At 46.9% G+C, this 22,083-nt stretch overlaps 1 protein-coding gene across 4 annotated transcripts in view; it reads right to left on the bottom strand.

The window, feature by feature from the left end:
- EDA (ectodysplasin A) overlaps window positions 1-22,083 on the bottom strand; it is a 2,379,945-nt gene that overhangs the window by 405,044 nt on the left and 1,952,818 nt on the right. For all 4 annotated transcript variants that reach the window (XM_069612481.1, XM_069612482.1, XM_069612483.1 and 1 more), the window contains exon 7: window positions 11,462-11,513. In XM_069612481.1, coding sequence (XP_069468582.1) covers window positions 11,462-11,513 — 52 coding nt within the window. The remainder of the gene's footprint in view (window positions 1-11,461; window positions 11,514-22,083) is intronic.

The raw sequence follows: 22,083 nt of genomic DNA, 5'->3' as shown, positions 1-22,083 counted from the left end.
TTGGACAATGCCTCCCCATGGTTCACAGGTCCAAAGTTCACAAACAGTTGTGATGTTTTTCAAAAACTCTTTGTGCGTGTCACGTAGAACTTCACGAGCAACGTCCAGCGAGTGCAAGGCCCTTTCAGCTGGTGACAAAGGCTTCGGGGAAAAAAACAGGTAACACCAAAGGCTCATTGAGGTGGAATTACGAACCAACCTTTGGCATGTAAAGGGCTGCGTCTGCAGCACCACTCTTGATTCGTGAAAAGTCAGGTATGGTTGTTTTCAGGATAGGGCCTGGATCTCACCTACCATCCTGGCAGAGGTGATGACCACAAGGAAAGCCGTTTTTCACTAGAGGAACTTGAGAGGGGCCTCCATGAGCCTCGTCAGAACCACGTGGAGTTCCCACGCCAGGGCAGGAGCTTTCAATAGCGGGAAAGATCGAAACAGTCCTTTGAGGAACTCCTTGACGAGTCGATGAGACCAAAATGAAGATCTTCCTGGAGACTTGGTGTAGCGGAGGATAGCCGCCAGAGGTACCTTGATTGAGGCGTGCGCCAGTCCGGCCTTGGCCAAGGACAGCAAGTATGGCAGAACCTGCGGGGCCGTGATCCTCAGAGGGGTAATCTTCTGAGAACGGCACCACATAGCAAAACGCTTCCACTTGTAATTGTAGTACTTCAAAGCGGACGACGCCCTGGCATTGGCGAGGACCTCCCTGCAGTCAGCAGGGAACTCCTACCCTCCAAACTCTACGGTTGCAAGAGCCAAGCTCACGGGTTCAGCGATCCTAGGTCGTGATGAAGGGTTGCGCCTCATTCTCTGGTGAGAAGATCTGGAACCACTGGCAGCCTGACCGAAGGTGACACTGACAGGCTGAGAAGGTTGGATACCAAACTTGCCTCGGCCACGCCGGGGCAAAGAGGATCATCTTGCACGAACACTGTCAGAGTGTGTAGATAACTCATAGCAGGAGAGGGAACGGAGGAACGTGCGCAGGAACCGCCCTTCCAACGGGAAGGAGAACGTGTCCTGAGGCTCCTCGGCTGGTGAAACCTGCTGGCAAACTTCTGGCACTTGGAGTTCGCCGCCATCGCAAACAGATCGATCTGGGGCCTGCCCCACGATGAACAGGCGGTCCACCTGATTCTGAAGAAGCGCCCACTCGTGGCAGGAGCGCAGTCTGCAATGGTGTTCTTAACTCCCGCCAGGTGGAGAGGAACGAGGAACATCCCCTGTCCGACGGCCCAGCACCACAAGTCCTGCACTTCCTTGGAGAGCCCCGGGGATCGAGTGCCTTCCTGCTTCCTGATGTAAAACATGGTGGTGGTGTTGTCCGAGAAGATCCTCACCAGCTTGCCTTTCAGAGATGGGAGGAACGACTTGAGGGTCCAGAACACTGCCCGTAGCTCCAGGATGTTGATATGAAGATGCTTCTCCTCTGGCAACCAGAGGCTGCTGGCTTGCAGATGTCCGGTGTGCGCTCCACATCCCTCTAGGGAGGCGTCTGTGGTGACCGTCTCCTGGTATGACGGGTTCTGAAATCCTGTGCCTTTGGCGATGTTGGCGCGAATGCCCCACCATACTATCACCTGATGAACTCATCATTGAGAGATATCTTGTCCGTGAAGCTTCCAGACACCTGTATCCAGCGGCCGTTCAGAAATTTCAGAAGGGGTCGCATTTCCAACCTGCAGAGCTGAGGTAGATGCAAGACAACATCATGCCCAGTAACGACTTGATGGCCCACACTGTGGGTATCTTCGTGGACGACAGCCGTTGCACCTTACCACCCAGAATGGCTGGTATCCTCTCCTCCGAGGGTGACGCGAGGCAAGACACTGTATTAAGTCTGGCACCTAGCGACAGCGCTTTCTGTGGTAGAATTAAATAGGACTTTCAATAGTTGACAGAGAATCCCAGATTCGTTAGTAGCCAGACGGTCGCCTCCGTGTGTCCTTTGGCCAGCTCCCGCGAGTGGGCGTGTATCAGCCAGTCGTCCAGGTACGGGTACACGTGGATGCCCTATAGGCGTAGATGGGCTGCTACTGGTGCCAGGCATTTCGTGAACACTCTGGGGGCCGACTTCAAGCCGAAATGTAGGGCCTTGAACTGGTAGTGCTGTCCCTGCACCACAAAAGATAGCAAACTTCGATGTTTCTGGTGAATGGTGACGTGGAAGTAGGCGTCCTCCAGGTCCAACAATGTCAAGAAGTCTCCTCTTTCCAATTCGCATCCTGAATATTTGGTACATGAGGTATTTGTTCAGACACCGTAGGTCTAGGATGGGCCTCCAGCCCCCTGTCTTCTTTCTGACTAGAAAGTATCTGGAAGAGACTCCGGAGCCCCGGAGTCGCTGGGGAAATAGCTCTATCGCCCTTTTCGCAGCATAGTCCGTTCCTCTTCCAGGAGCTGAGGGATATACTGATCCTGAAGGGCAACTGGAGGGATCCATGGACACCTGCGTTGAAACTCCAGTGTGTGTCCTTGGGCGAGAGCGTCCAGCACCCATCTGTCGGTGGTGATCTTTCTCCACTCGCTAACGAACCTCATCAGCCAGCCTCCGAACCGGGGGCACGAGTGGGGGCCAGATGTCCCGCTGGTTCAGGCCTGCTTCAGCACCGGCGTCCTACCCTGCGGCCAACGGCAATGCTGTCCTCTGCTACCATAGGCCTGGGAACAACCTCTGTAGGCTTCCCGAGTTGTGGATCTGGAAGACTGACGGTACGCTGTGGAGAAGCCTTTTGAAGACCTGCTCGACTTGCCCCTGGAGGAGCGAAAAGAAGAGCAGTGCTGCTGTACGGTACCCAGGGAACAGGCCATCTCCGTATCCACTTTGATGGCCTGGAGGGACTCATCGACTACTTTTCCAAGTAAATTCTCTCTGTTGAAGGGCATCTCCAGCACCTTCGCTTGGATCGCCTGGTGGAAATGTGTGGCCTTCCTCCAGCCTTGGCGACGAAGGCAGAAACTGTTCCCCATTTGCCAGAACCCTGTGTTGGCAACGTCCAATGCCACTGTGATGGCATGATCAGACGCTACCTCCCCTTCCTGGAAGAGAGCGATTGCCTCCATCTTTTTATCATCGGGGAGGAACTCCAGAATAGGCCCTAGATTGCACCACAACTCCCTGTCGTACCTGGGTAGGATCGCTAGTGCGTTGGACACCTTGATAGTTGAAGCCGCGGTGTAAATCACCTTCTTTCCCATGGTGTCCATCCTCTTCCGCTTGCTGTCTGCAGGGATCGAAGACGATGAGGACGGGTTGGCCCACCATTTCCTCACAGCCACTGATACCACCGAATATGGCGATGGCTACGACCTCAGGCACATGGGTGCAGAGTCCGGTACCCAATATTTCTTCTCCAGCCTATCCCGTTTTGCTGGAACTGTGCAAGGTTTCTTCATGAGCGCCAGGCCCACTTCCCAAACATTGTCCAGAAGGGGCACCGCCCTGACCGTCTTCCTCTTGGCATCGGGCCTCTGGTACAAGGAGCCCTCATTCTTTGTTTTCTGAGGCACTAGCTGGAATAGCTCGGAGGCTCTAGATATTATGGAGTGGAACGATCCCACCTCATCCGGTGGAGACACCCTATGTGGAGCATCCAAATGTGGAGATTCGCCGTCCGCTACGACGATACACTCATCGTCATCCGTCATCGTCGTAGCAATAGCCATACCTGTGTCTGGGTCGGCTGGAGGAGAAGGGACCTGATGTGGTGGCCGAGGTTGAAATGTGGGTGTCGGATGATGCTTCCTCTTCTTTGCTGGAGGCTGATCGGGGACCTGGTGTAATCCTGGTGCCGAAGCCAGAGGCATCTTCATCTAGATCTCTGACACCAAGGTGTGCAAGGTCAACAGAATATCCAAGGAAATGTCCCTCAGCTGAGAATGCAGAATTGGAAAACTAGGCCCTGCACCGTCGTAGCCGTTGTCCTCCTCTTCAAAGTCCTCATGGACTGTGTCCAAGGACTCCTGGTCTTCGTGGTCCGTGGACGGGACCTCCATGGCTTGTGCCACGGCCTCGGGAGGGCTGTTTCAGGGCCTCCTCACCCCCTTTCTTTCCCCCCTGAGGGTCTTGAACCGCGGCCTGAGCCGGTTTACCCCCTTCTGGTGTACCAGCAGACTTTGGCAAAGTGTTGCCGACAAGGTCTTAGCCTGTTCCGATTGGGTCTGCACTGGCTGTTCGGCATTCTTCTCCTCTGTCAGCGGCTTCTTGGATTTCTCACAAAGTTTAGCTGGGGTAATTACTTTCTTTTCAAGGAGGAGTGTGATTGCCAGCTGGCAATGGAGGCCGACAATGATGACCATCGCACCCTATCAACCTTGTGACACGCTACCACAGTGAACCGGGTGGACTCAGACTTCCAGTTCTTAGCCTTATCTTGGGCCCCCACGGATGAGGCGCCCTCACAGGACTTAGAAGGCTGGTCCTGGGTGAGGCATGCCCCTGCTTGGAGTACGGGTCAGAGGCCTCCGTGTTGAGCCATGCCACCAGTCTACTGTGCCTTTCCCTCGTTGTCTTCTTGGAGAACCCGAGGCAAGTTTTGCACCCCCACTCCTTGTGGTCCAGGTGCAGGCAGTAGAGGCATTGCAGGTGCTTGTCCTCCACAAACACATACTATAGTCCACATTTGGTACAGGGCCGAAAGAGGGACCCTCCCTCCTCCTCCTCCGTTATGGTTGGAGGGCACCAAGTAGGCCCGATGGCCTTCTAGAATCGACAACGGATCCCTGCTATCGGCAGATGGAGAAAAGAGCACACAGGCTCCTTTGAAACAAAAATAGAAATGTTTCCCCATGAAAAAACATATAAATAGCTTGGAGAGCAAACTGGAGAACTCCCAACACTGAAGATTGCTGTAAAAATGTGAAGATGACTGCCAGAGGAGGGGCTTAGGGAGAGGACTGTCATTGAATCTCACGCTTGACACTATATGTGAGACCAGCATGGTATCAAGGGAGACACATACTCAAAAGTGTTTGTTTTAAAGCCTTTATTTACTGGTTCCTGAGGTGGTGTAATGTCTGACTGGCCCCAACTCTGAAGGGATGATTCCCTTAACTGATGCTTCTAACAGCCGTCGCTGTCTAATAGTCCAAAATAAAACTCTGCCTGTGTCTAAACTAATACTTGCCCTCGCTCTTTACAAAAATGTGATAGGACATCTTCTTAAAAAGGAAAACAGTTGGTTTCAGTTGGAATTCTCACCAGATCCAGTTTGGTCAATGTCACAAAAATGAGTTCAATCAACAGGGTTGTTCATAAGACCTTCTCCACAGGGCCCTTGAGGTGATTTCTAATGCCTTAATTATCGCTGAGTTCCTTTGAGTTCCCTTCTCCAAGCTTTAACTTATTAAAGTTCCAAACACCACTAAGAAATGTAACAGTTCCCTTTAAAGCATCTCAGAGCTCCCTTCCCCACGCTTCACTCCTCTCAACACCATAAAGATAACCCAAAAGGCTCCCCTTGGGTTGAGCCTCTAAGGGTTCCCTTCCCCAAGCTCAGGGCCTTCCAGCTTTCACCACAAAACAAGATATGTCTCAGTTCAGTTTTTACAAGATGCATTTGGCTTTCTTCGATGGGAGTCTCAAGGTTCCCTTCCTCAAACTCAGGCCTCTTTCCAAACACACAACGCAAGTTCAATAACTTAGTTCAAATTGTCAGGATGAAACTTGGCTTTTCCATACAGTTCTTTACACATACCATTCACTTATGGGGTCAATTCAGAGACTTCAGAAAATGCCAGGGTATACACACCTTCTCAGCGCGACCACGCCGACCTATATCCTCTCGATGTATTGACTTCTTCTCTTTCTGTCTTCTTTGGGCGTTTCCTGCACCCCTTTACTTTCTCTTTTCCCTCTGTGCGCACTTGCACTGTTACCTTCCTTTTTGTCGTGCCCCTGGCACTCTCCTTTTCTCTTCTCAGGCCACCTTGCACCTCTTTTCCTATTACGGGTCACTCGCACCATTGTGCACACTTGCACAGTTGCCTTCCTTTTATCGTGCCCCTGGCACATTTCCTTTACTCTTCTCGTGCTGTCTTGCACCCTCTTCTCTGTTACGGGTCACTTGCACTCTTGTGCACACGTGCACTGTGACTTTTCTTTACTTTCACTCAACTTTCCGCTCTGATCAGTCTTTCACTTGCTTTCTGCTCCAATCTGCCTATCACTTCACTTTCTGCTCCATTCTGTCAACTTAACACTTTCTGCTTTGTTCTTGCTTTCAGCTGTGCTTTCAGCTTTTCTACACTTGTTTTCCTTTAATTCTGTGCTGCTTTCACTGTCTGTGCCTTTCTCCCGCTCCGCTCTCACGTGCCAGAGTTTCTCTTACATTCTTCATGAAACTCACCGGGCAGCATTGCGTTGTGAGAAAGTCACTCCAGCATATGCGGGGTTGTGATCAGGGTCTCACCAACTGTCCCTCAGACACTCTTGGGGTCGGCACAGGCCCCAGGAGAGCAAACACCCGCCTGAACCTGGCTGCCAGAATGCAGGCTGTGCTTCTCCGGCTCCGCTTTCTCGCCACACTGCAGCCCCTAATCCACACCGGGCCAGCGTCTCTGCATGCCGTCCACCTCAAGCCTGCAGATCCTGCTTCTCACTGCTCCAGGGCTCTTCCGTTCCGGACTGCATCCCCAGCTCGCCCCTCTCTCTCTGTAAGACCATACCCTTAATAGTGAAACACCCAATCAAGTGGAGTGAGGTGTGAATGGTCACTATTAAATGCCTGACCCTGACTGTCTATTAGTGGGACAACAAGAGTTCTTTCTAGGGTAGGGTTTGATTGTTTTCCTCATGTTATTCCTATGGGTAATCTTTACTGATCTTAGTTGCCTCTTCCTGTTCCCAGTATTTGTTGGAAATGGGCAGAGGGAGACCAAACAGGATGGGAGTTGATATTTACAGGTTATATTTTTACAAGGCGATTGGCAAAGGTGAGAGAGAAATCCCCTGACCCTGGTTTTGTATCCCAAAGGTGATTCTCCTGGTGTCAGATTACTCCCTTTTTAAACACCCAGACATGAGAGCATTGGGCTATATAATACTTCACATGATCAGAACTAGGGGAAGACAAAAAAGTGTTGGGATGGAAGTTATGCCTTTGTCTCATTTTACTTTACCCTTTTCCGGGGTTTGTTCTGGGATGACATGCTTGTCCCTCTCTTGGGTTTGGGACCTGCATAACCCATAAAGGCTTCTGAGATCTCTTCACCTACCATACTGTTGGAATACTGCGGCTCACCTAGGGTACTCTCCTGAGTGCAATCCCAGACTCACCTACCCAGGTGATACTCCCGCCTCCCCAGTCCACCTGGATAGAGGATTCTCAGGGTCTACATGAGACAGTATTCCTAGGTTTCTCACAACTGGCACATGCTTGCAAACTGGCAGATCAACAAACAGTAAACATGTGCATAGATGTCAGGTCTGCATTCAGGGTCTGCACATGATTTTGGTCAGTTGTAGAAGCAGCATGGCTTCCTAACATCATCTTTGTCATCCATTAGTGATCACGCTTATGTAGGAGTCTTGTTGGAGGCTACCATGTTACCCAAACTGATTGATTTAATTATATTAGCAGACTCAACTAAGCAAATGGTCATATCCAGTTCGCAGGATCAGTATGTGTTCAGACAAAACAGGGCATCAGTGACATCTCCATTCAGAAGAGTGAATGAGTTAGCTCACATCTAGGAGATCCCTATGGCAATAGAAAAACTCTCATGGGCAAGAAAGGGATGTCGATTACATGAGGACTCCTTGTGGCAGGACGAACATCACCATGTTATCGTCCTAAAAAGTATTTAATCTCATTTGACTGGAATATATAACAGACTTATACATGTGGGAAAGAGTGGTATGATCCCCACCTTAAGTCAGGACTGGGTTGCACCAGATTTCCGGCCATGGCCCAGTCTTATTGTATACAATGTCTGATCTGTTCACAACATAATATAGCGGGGAAGGCACTGTGCTCTATGCAAAGAGCACACCCATCACCATATGATCCTTCTGTCAATCTCCATGTTGCCTTCATCCAGTTACACAGATGTAATAATCATCATTACGTATTGGTTGTCCTGGGTGTCTTTTCGGGCTGGGAAGAAACATACCCATGCAGGAGAGCTGACACGTGGCTAAAGTGTTGTTGAAAGACGTACTACTTAGATTTGGGATCTCCAACAGCATAAACAGTGACAGGGGTACCCATTTTGTCAATCAGTTTTCAGCATTTCCCCTCAACAATATACAGCACCATTTTCACTGCCCACACCATCTTCAGTCAGAGGGAGACCAGAGAGACAGAGAGGCAAAATGGTGTGATGAAGAGTATGTTCCCCAAACTGTACATTGAGACCAGCGTCTAGTGGTGGGACACACTTCCGATAGTAGTGGTAAGTATCATAAGAAATTATGAAAGAAAGACAGGATTGAGCCCCCGTGAGATTTTGTATGGGCAATTTATGTGGTTACCTTCCTCACTACCTGTGAAGAATGTGTGAAGCCAGTACTGTTCTTATGGATCACTCGCTTCTCAAATACTGTAAAACATTGATTTTGAATGTTCAGCATGTTCTTATGCAGGTCTGAGAAGCTTTGCAGAAAGAGCAAGAAGAAGCCTACCATTCACTTGACCCCGGGGGTATGTGAAAGTCAATGTCCAGCAGAAGTGGACTTAAGCATGCCTGTGTAGGTGCACACTTCACATTTAGCAGATAGAGCCAGAATAAGCCTGCCTTCTGCTTCACCCGAGAGTATGTGATGGTCAAGAATTTCGAGCACAAGATGACTTAAGCATCCCTGTATGGATGCACACTTCCTATTTAGCTCTCATAGTTTTGGGACTCTGTTATGCCCTGCTTAGGCAGAGTGACGTTTTCCTCTCACAAGTATATGAACTGATAACAATCAGACATGGACCCATCAGGAAATTGAGCCTTGCACACGTAGTGATACTTCAGAGTTACAATTCTAGCCCTGATATAAGTGTAAACATGTGATGATTTAGAAGGGTGGTACCTGTGATCTGGGAGGGTTCTGGGACTGTGGAGTGGATTTATTTTCGGTACTTCCTGCAAAACCAGATGCACGTCAACCAGGCCATGTTTTTATCCTTGTCATGCCCTCCCTAATTGGTTGTCAAATGCCGACTATGCCAAGGCACGGGCAGTCAAGGAACAACCACTGACCCTAGCTCCTGCTGCTCAGATCCAAGCTGTGACTGCCCTGCATCTGTTCCATCCACCAATAATGAAGAGAGCAATGAGGAGACATGGCCAAAACCTTCACTACTTCCTAATATATGTTTCTATGGCCTCTAGTCTAACCTGTATTTTTTAGATGACAGTCGGCACATGGAGAGAGGTATCTTGGTTTGAAAATGGTACAGAACAAGTTAATGTGTGGCATAACACTGCACACCATTTAGTTAACTAAATGATGTACAGCAGAGAAGGTTTCCCAGATGGGTGCACATTGTGGAGCGCAAATGAAATGTGCAATATAGGCAGAGAAAGAATGGAACATGGTAATGAAATGAATTCCCGCTGTGACAATCACTGCTGTCTGAGAATTTCTATGGCTTCTCAGAACATAACGCAAAAAAACCCATTGTGTGTAAATTAATACTATTTCTATAGTAATCATCAGATTGGTATAGGAGACTATACCTGTTCTTTGTTTTCTGGAGTTTGAGAAGATGGTAGTAATAATATATGTAACTGTTATTATTGCGGAATTGTAGGTTTTCAGTGGGATGTCATATGGAGTGTCCAACCGCCATGCTTTTCAAACTTTGATTATTTAGGACAAAAATGAATTATTATTTATTAATGAGTTAATTGACACAATATGCAGATTCTTGTTTCATAACATGGTTCAATGTATTTTTAAATATCATTTTGTGTGGTACCCATATTTGACGTATTGGTGTTTAGGAAAGTATTTTTTATTATAAATAGTAGATAAAAAAAGCCAACAATAGGGCAGTAATACGGTAGACATGTTAAAAAGGGAAGTGAACACAACCTTTTGATAGATGATGGAGCAGTGCTTTTGATGCGATCAGTGGACTATGGAGAAGTTGAGGTTTAGGAAGAGGGCTTTGCTTGGCTGGTATCTTGAATGGTATTGTAAATGTAAGTCACACTATTGATGGCAAGAGGAGGTGCACTGTCTGACATACACAATGTTTATGTTGTCTAAGAAAGCTTTGTGCAGAGGAAAGAGCTCCAGCACAGAAATAGAGGAAAATAAATTAAACGCTGTAAATAGTATTAGTAGCAACAAACAAACAAACAATTCCGGAATGTGGAAACTGCAAAATATCAAATAAGGTGGATCGGTTGGTGATGCACGTTATAGGATTTGGCATGGTGTTCATAGGCACTGTAAGCGGAAGATGTCCCTTTAAAATGTAAAGCTGCATCATCTATTCTACGTGAGCCTCTAGCAAGACAGTAGGCTTATTAACAAGTTGGGGAAAAGGAGAGCATGAGTTCTTGAGGGAGAACTACAGCAAGAGAACCTTTTCACAGAGCACTTTAGGTCCATTTGGTTTAGCAGCAAGATATTCACCCGCTTAGAAAGGGGGAACTGCAAGACGAGTAAGGAATGGATGTGCGAGTATTACATTGTACTGCAATTAGTATACCAGTTTCTAATTAATAACAGGCCCTCTTCTCTCCAAGGCTGACAATACATGTACTGTGCCAAGATCATTCAAAGTTATTGTTCACGTGACAGCATATATTTATGCTGTCTAAAATGTGTATCTTTGCTTATGTGAGTTTTGTAATGAAAAAGCAAATATTTCTGTGGACAATTATAGGCACCCATACATGTCAGCTGTATGCATGTGAAGGTGTCAGTTCAAGAGTGCAGGATTCTATGGCAAGGGATAGCTCTTTATATCAGAGTTTACAAATATATGTTTAAATTACACAGTTCTCCCTAGCAAATGCCAACCCCAATTTCCCACCAATCTACACTCACCAGTATAAAAGGTATGTTTCTATATTTAATGTGATGAACGCCTTTTTGTGCAGTTGTGTTTATTTAGAGCTTCTCTTGTGATATCAGAGTGTAAAAGTGCATGCTTTTATGATACATTCTACAATATTAGAGTAAACAGGTGCATGTTTCTCTCGTTAGAATGACACATGTCTCTTTAAAGCAGAGGAAAGACAGCTGTTTCTAGGACTGATACAAGGTACTTGCCTTGCAGCCATGACTGTGTGCGAGTCAATGGTCTGTAGGAGATTCATCGATTAATGTCAGATTGCATGTGCTTCTGAGATCAGTCGTTGTAGCAGAAACAAGCTACCACTAGTGACCGAAGAGCCACCACCACAGCACCTTTCTTTTAAACATATCAAGCAAAGGAACCCAGCGAAAGAAAACTAGAATAATTTCAACAGAGGGTTTGCAAAGCATAGCCGGATGCACCTACTCTAAAATCCTTACCATTCTTGACTTGCACAGTGGAACCAGGACCTTGGAGATGCACCACTGCTGGCTGCAAGAAAAGAAAAAAACACAGCTCTAAAAATGCCCACAACTACATCATTGATAAAGGTTCCGATCCAACTTCATGATTTTACCCGATCCCCCTCTGCTCTGGGTGGATGCTAGCGTGTTTGCCCTCAGATGGGCATGACCTATTGTTAAACTATTTGTTTGAATACATACAGACCGTAAACCATTTGTAAAGACATTCACAGAACCTTGTCTTTACTACATTTAATCTATAACCATCATGCACACGTTTCCCAAAACACACAAACACCTCAAAAGAACATATGAGAAGGTCTGCGCGATATCTTATGAGGAAGCACTTTACTACCTTTCCCTTGAGCACCACGACTTGAAAGACAGAACACTATGCCACCTAAAACAGTGTATTACTCCCTTTTCACTGGAGAAAGCATTTTAAATATGGAAACAGACAGTGTATGTGTGTGGAGAGAGAGAGAGAGAGAGAGAGAGAGAGAGAGAGAGAGATATAGAGAGAGAGATATAGAGAGATATATATAGTGTTGGACTGGGAACCAAAAGTGGCCCAATATTGCACATTTTGAACCAGCCCAACCCCTTTCCCATTGAAAATGTGGAAATAAAGCCCTGTTGATGCAGAGGCCTACCGGAAGATCTCCAGAGCTCCCTGTATGCCAGTGCACACCTAGTGATGAACAAATTACTTAACCCTGGTAATATTATTTCGACTGGATTATCTTCCCATGTATTCCTCATCTTTGGTATATATCCATAAGTCTGCTTGCAGCTTTGGAAACTTTTTTCATAGAAGTGGGCGTCATGCATCGTCGACTCATGGCCCTCGATGGCTTCCGTCCTGTCCTCACCCATAACCTCGACAATGGTATAAGTAGCTTGCGCTGCACCCATTGCCTCAGTTCTAGTTTTTTTCTCCCTATGCTCAGTCGTCTTGAAGGCATGACCCAGCCATTGAAAGAGAGGGAGGTGTAAAATTCAGAAATTCTCACCAAGATAGATGGGTAGGATGGGAGGGTGATGAGGAATACGTGGGAGGAACATCCAGTCAAGAACATTACCAGGGGTAAGTAATCTGTTCTTCAAAGGATTATGTCCTCCCACGTATTCCTCACCTTTTATAGTCTCCTAAAGCAGTATGTTGACTGAGGTGGGAAAAGAGAATATATTGCTGTTTAATTCTGTGAATCGCAGCCTTGCCAAACCTTGCCCCTGACCTGGCAAAGAATCCAGGCAATAATATTTACTGAAAGTGTCCATAGAAGATCAGGTTGCATCACTGCATATGTCCTGTACCAGCACTCCTCTATGAAGACCCGAAGAAGTGGCCACCCCTCAAACCATCAGGCATATCTTTGCCAGCCAAAGTATAGCATTCAGAAATGCATGCATTTATCCAGCGAAAGATGGTTGGCTTAGTGACAGCTTGTCCCAATTTGTGACCGGTATAGCCCACAAAGAGCTGGTCACCTTGCCTGACTTTGGACATGTAGTAATATAGAAGCTTAAGGCTCTCTTTGGGTCTAAACGTTGCAACCTCAATTCCTCCTCTAGAGGGATAAGGAGGCAGGTAAAAAGAAGTTAACACAGTTTTCTATGCTAAATGGAATTACGATACCACTTTAGGTAAGAAAGAAGGACGTGCCTTCAAAACCAGTGTGTCCTTAAGAAAAGTTGTGAAAGGTGGCTTATAAGAAAGAGCCTGAAGCTCACTCACTCTGCTGGCCGATTTAAATAGTTTTAAGGGTTAGTATTCAGAATGCATTTAGCACTTTAACACCAAATTCAAATCCCATACCGGTACAATGAAAGGGAACTGGAGGAAATACATCATTCCTTTCAGAAACTGAATTACTATAGGGATTTTGAAATAGGAACCCTGATCAGGCGAGCGCTTAAAAATAGAAAGTGCTGCAAGGGAAAACACTTATTCGTGGGGACTTGTACCCATTGATGGGCCAGATGTAGAAAAAAACAATATAGATGGAGTGTTGCATGTGAAAGCATCAATATTATTAGCTATGTACCAGCTGCAAAACTTGTTCCAACGGCAGCAGCACAGAAACTTTGGTGCTGGCCTTCTGGCTGAAAACAATTCCTCCATTACATCTTCCGGAAGGTCCAAACCCTTATATCTTACCCTCTCAGAAACCGGGTGTGAAGGTTCAGATAACTGGTTTCGGGGTAAATAATGCAACCTCCCTCTTCGGAGAGCAGATCCTCTCTCTGTGGAAGACGAATTGGAGGGCAGACGGCCACCTCTAGAAGGTCTGGGTACCACATACTCCTCGCCCAATCCAGAGCAATCAGATCCTGGATTTCCCAAACTTCCTCAACCTTCAGATGGCATGAGGAATGACGGGCACTGGTGGGAACGTGTAGAGGAGTGGAAATTCCCAATCCAGTTTGAATGCGCCCCCTAGACCTCCTCTCTGAGGAAATTCCCTGGAGCAAAATAGGTTCCACTTTCTGTTGACACTGGTTGCGAACAGATCCACATCAAGTGTTCCATCTCTAGTAGGACTTACTGAGCTAACGCCCACTCTGGGATACAGTGCTCTGCCTGCTCACAGCGTCCACTGCTGTTCTTTTCTCTGGCTAGGTGACTTCCGACTGAGTGATTCCTTCTTGTAGTGCCCAAAAGCAGAGCTGCATTGCCTCTCTGCACTGTGGCAGTACCCTACACCTCTCCTCTTGTTGATGCAATATATGGCTACTGTGTTGCCCATCATTATCAGGACAGTCTTCAGTTTGGGGATGCTTGTGGACTCGTGCAGAAGGGATGTGACCAAGCATTTCAGTCCGGACTGGCCCTTTTGGGTTGGGCCAAGCAGGAGTTGCATATGGTCTTTCCCCTTTTGTAATGTCTTGGCAGGTGAAGACCGATGGTCTGGAGGGTTGCCCAGAGCAATGCCACAGGTTAAGATTAATTCTAAACCTTCCATTCATCACCGCTTTTATTTTGTTATAGTCACCCCGAGTGGAACACGAGTATTGAAGATGTGCGAGTCCCGTGCATGCTGGGCCTAGAGACCCAAGCTACTACTCACTGATCAGGCCAACAAGACTGAAACATGTTTGGGGATGCTTGTGGTCTCGTGCACAAGGGCTGTGACCAAGCAGTTCAAGCTGGACTGGCGCTTTTGCGGTGGGCCAAGCCTGATTTGCATATGCATGTGGTCTCTGCATATGGTCTTTCCAAATTTCTTTCCCGAACTCACGAAAAGTCACAGCGCCACCTCTCTCACCTGTTTTGGTATGCAGATATCTGCAGGTAGTCTAAGATTTGTTTTACCAGTAACACTGGCCTGCTAACGCCTTACCTCTAATCCATTTCGATCAGTGGCTGCAGAGTTCCTGTTTTTCTCCTTCAAGTGCCGTCGGCGGGGGGACGATATCCAGCTCGCCTCCCCATGATTAGTGCGGGCAAGTGACCCCAGGGCTTAGAAAAAGTCCAGTACTCCGTGCTTGTGCCTGTACCGGGGCTGCAACCAGTTACTTTCCTGGTCTTGACAGAGGAGTGAGTCTTGGGGCGGGTGCCTGTATTGGCTCTCCCCATGTTGACAGAAAATCAGGCTGTTTACAGAGCACAGACCTAGCTGCGGGAGTCTTCGAAGGTGTGACAGTGTTTCCGGAGGTCCGGGTACCGTGACCCTTCCTACAGAGGAAACGCAGAGCATCGTAAGCAGCACCATGAAGGGGGAGGCCGTCCAGCTGTACCAACATCAGAGGACTTTGCTTCTTGTGAGGTGGGTGCTGGACTATTGGTCCTAAAGCACACACTGGAATACGACACTGGGAGCAGGTGGAGGTTGGGGCTGTGAAAGGAAAAAACAAAAGATACCCCCTCAGAAGTGATAAGACCACTGCGGGGGTCTTGAGGGAAGCAGACTCTTTGCCTGAGGATCAAGGTCCTGCTCAGGGCCTTATTACTACATTCTTTCCACAACGCCAAGCTAAAACGTACACGCAAGTACTAATATAGGATGTGAATGCTGAGGAACACACCACAGAAAGGCCTATGCCAAGTGATGAAACCATTTGTGAAATCTGTGGTCCTGTGCAAACTAGCATCGAACAGCAAATGGGCACGCTGCAGCCAACAGAGAATGAGAGTCTGGAAAAGGAACTAGATGATACTGCCTCTGTCCAAGAGAGGCTTAGCATGTCTCCAGGGCTATTTGACACTCAGGCTATAACTATCTCCAATGACCTGTCCAACAGTAACTACAACGCAGGCCGGGATGACCAGGACGACCTGGAGCCTAGGGGGAATACTCTGTGCTACCCTTCAAAGGAGTGCCAGGATGTGAAATAGACCACGAGAGTGGTAGGCTAAGCCCACTAGCTGCCTTAAACATGGTCTGACAGTTGTTCATACATCTATATGACACAGTGGCATTTGAGGTCAGAGCAAATACGGCCACATTAGGAGAATTACGGGCCCTGCTCATGACACAGCAAAGGTCGACACAACATCCAAAAGAGCATGAACCAAGCCTGACAGAGAATAAGGAAGCAACCGGGCCAATACCTCCAAAAAATCACTCATTGCCTGTGATCATAATTTACCCTGGGGAAATTGGTGATCATGAAGAAAGTCTCAAGACCCTACCTCGTACAGGGAAAGAAAATGGGAAAACTAAAAGGGTCCATTAAGGCAACCTAACCAAGGATCAAGAAAATGTTTGCGCAAACCTTTACAAACATAGAAATCCACCTAACGGCCTGAACCCATTAATCAAAAAATGGGTGGAAGGGAACGGATAACATGAATAAATCTCACACAAGACCCACACAAGTGCAGCTAAGCCATCTACTATTTCAAGGGGCAATCCTGGGAAACAGATACATTTTAAGAAGGAGCCCTCTATTCAGTGAGAAATGTACCAAGGAGGAACATGTCCAAACAAGGGCATCAAGACCGGGGTGTGATGAGACCCTACAACGACCAACCTCTACATAATGTGGACGGAAATACAAGCCGGACAGCAAAACGACCCAATAAGCAGGCCCAAACTCGAACAGGGACGATATTGGACGAGCAAATTCCAGTCCTTTATCAACTCAGAAGAGAAGGTAAAAAGAGCCAGTGTGCATACCAACTACACTTGAGAGACAACTACAGAACCCTATAATCTTTGAGTCGGTCTTCGATGAGGAGAGAAATACCCCCCTCAACAGGGCAACAAATCTTGAACTTACTATCCTCCGAGCCTGCCCTAAACACCATAGCATCTGCAGGCTTGAAATGTGTTAATCTGTACGATCAAGCCTGCTTAGGGTAGTGTGCAGTGGTTTTTTACATCGAAAGTCTTGTGTACTGCCACTAGGCGGATTTCCTTCTAAAAGGCTATGAGAGCTACTACATGGAGATCAGGCCTGTTGTTGAAGACCACTCAAGAATGAACTTAAAAATAACACATCAGTTTGAGCATGAATATCGCAGGCATTTCCCAAGGGCACAATCATCCTTTGGGTGGGAATGGCTCCCTGGCGCCCTACCAGGAATTCCAGCCTGTAGACTAGGATTCTAATAATCGCATCCTAAACTGGAATTCGAGGGGCTTTAACTCCTTTACACAAAAGAAGCAGTAGGAGCTTCTACAGACATATGATTTCATATTGCTACAGAAAACATGGCTTATTAACTGCTACGCCCTAGATGGGTTTTTGCTCGATTACAAACCTGCTAAGAAAGGCATGAGGGGGCGCCTGTGGGGGGGGGCTATTAACAGCTATTGCCAATACAAAGGATTGATCAATCAAAACATAGAAATGTTCTTCGGAGATTGCACTGGTAACTGAACTGTTAGATGCAACTGACAAGAAGTCCACACATAAACTATTCATGAATATTTATTGCAATACTACTAGATGTGACCTGATGTGACCTGGCTAGATCGTTAGATGAAATTGAAATATCTTATTGAAATGGCTGCCATCCCAATTATACTGGGGGGGGGGGCTTTAACTGTGAATGCAGTCTGTGTGACAACATGTCCATTTTATTTAACAAAGGAATCTGTGAAATAATAGTTCAGAAGAGTGACAGGTCAAAAAGGGTTTCCATGGGTAAATCCTGCACAGCTTTTCTGGCCAAAACATTCCATAAAACAGTACAAAATATAAAACAGTGCCAGATATGAAAAATACATTTGATATCTGGTACATTTTCCAATTACAATATGATTAAAAAAACTACAGCTGATATACATACAAAGTAACTAGTTTATACATCATGACACATACATGTATAGGTGAACCTACACTCACTTAGGAGCTCAGTACTCAGCTTCTTTTTCCGTTTCAGAAATGTGAGCAGAGACCAGCCCACAAGTGGAGACTCCGCCCACAACAAATACATCAGTGTGGGCTGGTACTGCACAGAACCCAATTACTGCAATAGTGGCCGTAAAAACAAACCTCTGGCCCTTGCATATACTGGACAGAAAAATTCCAAGTGTGCAAGGTTCTCGGATGACACATCGCACATGGGGCACACTCTCCCCAGGCCATGCTGCCACCACTGCCCGCACGGGTAATGCAGTTGAAACATGCCCTAGTTATCAGTACCCTATCTCCTGGGCGTTCTGCCCACAGCAAGTATCTCTGCATGCCAGGGGACATGATGGCCATTAGCGCCCGATTCTTGGGTTTCTGCAATGCCAAGTTCTCTCTATTCATACACAAACTCATAAAAACGGACAGTCAACAATTTTATCTTGCCCCAAGAGAGCATTCTACCTGGTGGATACAATTGTGTGATGTTAATCGCATTCAGCGGTTTCTTAATATGGCACAGCCATGGAACCTTGCTCCGGTCTTTGGAGATCATCAAAAATGACGTGTTCTTGTGTGAGGCTTGCTTTCTCATTGCCCCAGAGCTGAGCCAGTGAAACATAGGCTGCAGAGAAACCACATCCCCAATCGGCCGACACCCCAATTCCATGTAGTCCCCAAAGTTTGGGGCCGAATCGGGCAGGCCCAACAATTGTTACAGAAATGGGTTCTTGGCAATCTGTATAGTATCAACATTGGCAAAGCCCCAGATTTCCATCCCAAATCTGGCGACCGGGCTGCCTTGCCCCTATACAGTTGCATCAGTGGCTCGATCGGTTTGGTTCTAAACATAGGCATTGCCCTGGTGACCCCACCCAGAGCCTGCTTGAATTGAGCCACCTGATTTTCTACATGGACAGAGGTGCAAAGGTTGGCAGCAAATATGACCAACAGGTAGTCGAAGTAGTCAACCCTGGGGATCACACTACTCCCACAGCGTATATCCCTGAATTTATTTTAATCAGGTGTCTCCCCTTCCAACAGGCCATCACAGCCGACTTTGCTGCATTCACTATGAGGTCTAAACCTTCCATGAACTTTGCAAAGTCACCTAGCACTAACAATTATGCTTTTCGACACAACACAGAGCTTATTCAGCAGGGATCCAAATTCCCTTGACACAGACTCCTGGTCCAAGGACCCAGACAACAAATTCCCTAGTTCCTGGTGGGGGTCGATAAAACAGCCTTCCTTAATAAGTCGTCGTCCTTCTCCTCCCTCCATTTCAGTCTACGCCGGGAGGCATCCACAGACACTTCTACAGGATATACCTGGCATGGCAGCGTCACTCTTGGTGCCGAGCGGATATCGAGCCTAATTGGAAAATGGTTGCTACAGATGTTATCTGTTACAATAAACCCCACTACATGCACCCAAAACTTCACGGGATAGTAGTCGATAGTGGAAGTTCCCATCGTAGAAAAGAAAGTAACCCTGCCTGGGATATCTGCACTAAATCGACCACTTGTGGCACGCAACCCCCATTCATGTAAATAGTGCCACAGGCGCAACCACACTGCACGCAACCTGGAGTCCATCATAACAGATGTGGTTATCCCTGCCACCATATCTTCTGACCATATCTTCTGTGTCAGAAAGAGTGTGTTGCCAAGCCCACCTCCTAATTTTGGGGATTCATACAATCCAACCTATTATTTGACAGAAAATTCAGGGACGCTCCGACCTGGGAAAATCTTGGTGCAGCATCAACAATAGATTACATATTCTTGAAAAATGTAGACTTAAAGCACGTCTACTCTTTTGACATTATACCAATGAAAATGAGTGACCATGCAATGTTAAGTTTTTTAGGGTAAGATAGGCGGCAAAACAGCAGTAGAGTGCCCCCATTAACCTTACAATTACAGGTAAGAATAATAGGATTATTCAAGTCAGAAACACTCAAAGCAATCACTAGATTGGAGGCTTGGTGGGAATCATTGCCGGACGATAACAAGGACAGGGAGACTTACCCAGAAAATATTCCTACACTCCCTGCCAATTAATTAGTCCCAGTTAAAATGGGCAATAAAGTACATGGAGATCTTGTCATGGCTCACAGAAACAAATTTGACCCTCAAATAAACAAAGAAAAAGGCACTACGTAATACTATTAAGGCATTCTCTGCCCAGTCCCTAACGCTATCTAGGATGGAATTCTTAAAGAGGAAACAAAGTGCAAAACAAGCATATCAGAGATATGATAGGTTATTTATAATGTGCTTACTACCCAGAGGTTCCTAAGCGCGAACCTGGGGATCGAACCTGCGTTGCTCTGTGACGTCTTGCTTCCAAGGCGAGCACGTTGCCCCTGAGCTATACTTCCAAAACGAGCCATTCTAAGAGATGGCTTAAAACCTACAGAATTCAGATATATATTTCTAAAAATCAGAAATTGTTTAAGCAGATCATCAGGAAAGACACAGGGGTCATATTTAAAGATTTTGAATGATAAAGCCCAAATCCAGGCAAAGTTACGGACATGTTGTATGTCAGGGGAGGATTCGGTGCAGTATTTCACAAAGAAATTTGAGGCAGGAAAGGGCTATATGAAGTGAGGGGGTGGGAGTCCACTAACACAAAAGACATATGAAATGCTCCATTTGATGAATTAGATATAACCTTGATTATTAGAACCCTAAATGACTCTGGAACATGTGGTCCAGACGGAATATCTACCTAATGTACAGGGTGAATCCTACATTCTGGTCTGAAACACTGATCAAGATCTTTACTGACATTGCAGAGGGGAAAGACTGCCCCATCTCCTGGAGAAGTGCAGTGCTAGTTCACATCTACAAAAGACCGCAGAACTATCGACCCATTACACTCTTAGACTCGGCTGCAAAGATCTTTGCCAAACTGGTCCCAAATGACCTAACTAATTGGGCTGATGGGGCGGGGGTCCTGAGTCATTTACCAACAGGGGTTAAGGGGTTAGGACTACTCTGAGCACATTAGCACTACAAGCGTGCCTTTCCGATATAGGTGGGCCCTGTGGCAAATATCTTTATGTTGCAGTGATTGATCTGGAAGCAGCATTAGACAACATTGACATCGAGAATCTTTGGCATAAGTTGAAGGCCTGGGGTATACACACAGGGCTCCTCTGGATGATAAAAATCATGTATACGGATAACCTGATTAAAGTAAGATTGAATAAGCAAGGAGATGTATCTAGGGCAATACATATTCACAAAGGTGTAAGGCGGGGGGGTGTTTTCGCCCCTACAATATTTAATCTTTACTTGGCCGATCTATGGGAAGAGAGCAAGGTGTGGAAGTGCTATGCAGCCAAATGGAGAGATCCCAGGGCTAACATCATCACATATGCTGATGACATAGCCGTGATGGACTCTACTGAAATGGGCCCTCAGAGACATCTGGCGGGTGTGCTGAACTATCTAGTCCATAATAAATTTAGCATTAATCCAGCTAAATCAAAGACCATGTAGTTGGATACTAAGTGAGTTACTGATTAGGAAGGTAACCAACATTACCTATTTGGGGTGCTCAAGGTATTAACCAGAAAGAGAAAATGGTGTGGAAAACTTTACAATGCATTTCAATCATGAAGGTGTTAAAGAGGAAAATGTATGCTTACTCTCTGACCCCTCTCATTGAATTATATAAGATGAAAATAACCGCCATGATGGTGTACGGATGTGAGTTCATACATTTTAAGAGTTGGAGGTTCGTTGATACTCTAGAAGTAAAAATCTGGAAATCAGTCCTGGACCTAACAACTTCAATCCCAATCAGTGTTATACGATTGGAACTGGGTATTACATCCTGGTGGGCCCACTACATAAAATGTAGTATTTTTCTGTTGTATAAACTGAAGTTGGCAGAAAACAGAGGGTGGGTGGGTGGGGGGCAGCGGGAACAGAGGAAGGGTTGACAGCAGCGGGAACAGAGGAAGGGTGGGTGGGGGGTCAGCGGGAACAGAGGAAGGGTGGGTGGGGGGGGTCAGCGGGAACAGAGGAAGGGTGGGGGGGGCAGCGGGAACAGAGGAAGGGTGGGGGGCAGCGGGAACAGAGGAAGGGTGGGTGGGTGGGGGGGGCAGCGGGAACAGAGGAAGGGTGGGTGGGTGGGGGGGCAGCGGGAACAGAGGAAGGGTGGGTGGGTGGGGGGGGTACAGCGGGAACAGAGGAAGGGTGGGTGGGTGGGTGGGGGGGCAGCGGGAACAGAGGAAGGCTGGGTGGGTGGGTGGGGGAGGAGCAGCGGGAACAGAG

The sequence above is a fragment of the Ambystoma mexicanum genome, chromosome 5p (genome assembly GCF_040938575.1).
Source record: "Ambystoma mexicanum isolate Mex_15411 chromosome 5p, UKY_AmexF1_1, whole genome shotgun sequence".
Classification (NCBI taxonomy): Eukaryota; Metazoa; Chordata; class Amphibia; order Caudata; family Ambystomatidae; genus Ambystoma; species Ambystoma mexicanum.
This window is presented reverse-complemented; position numbering and strand designations above follow the sequence as displayed.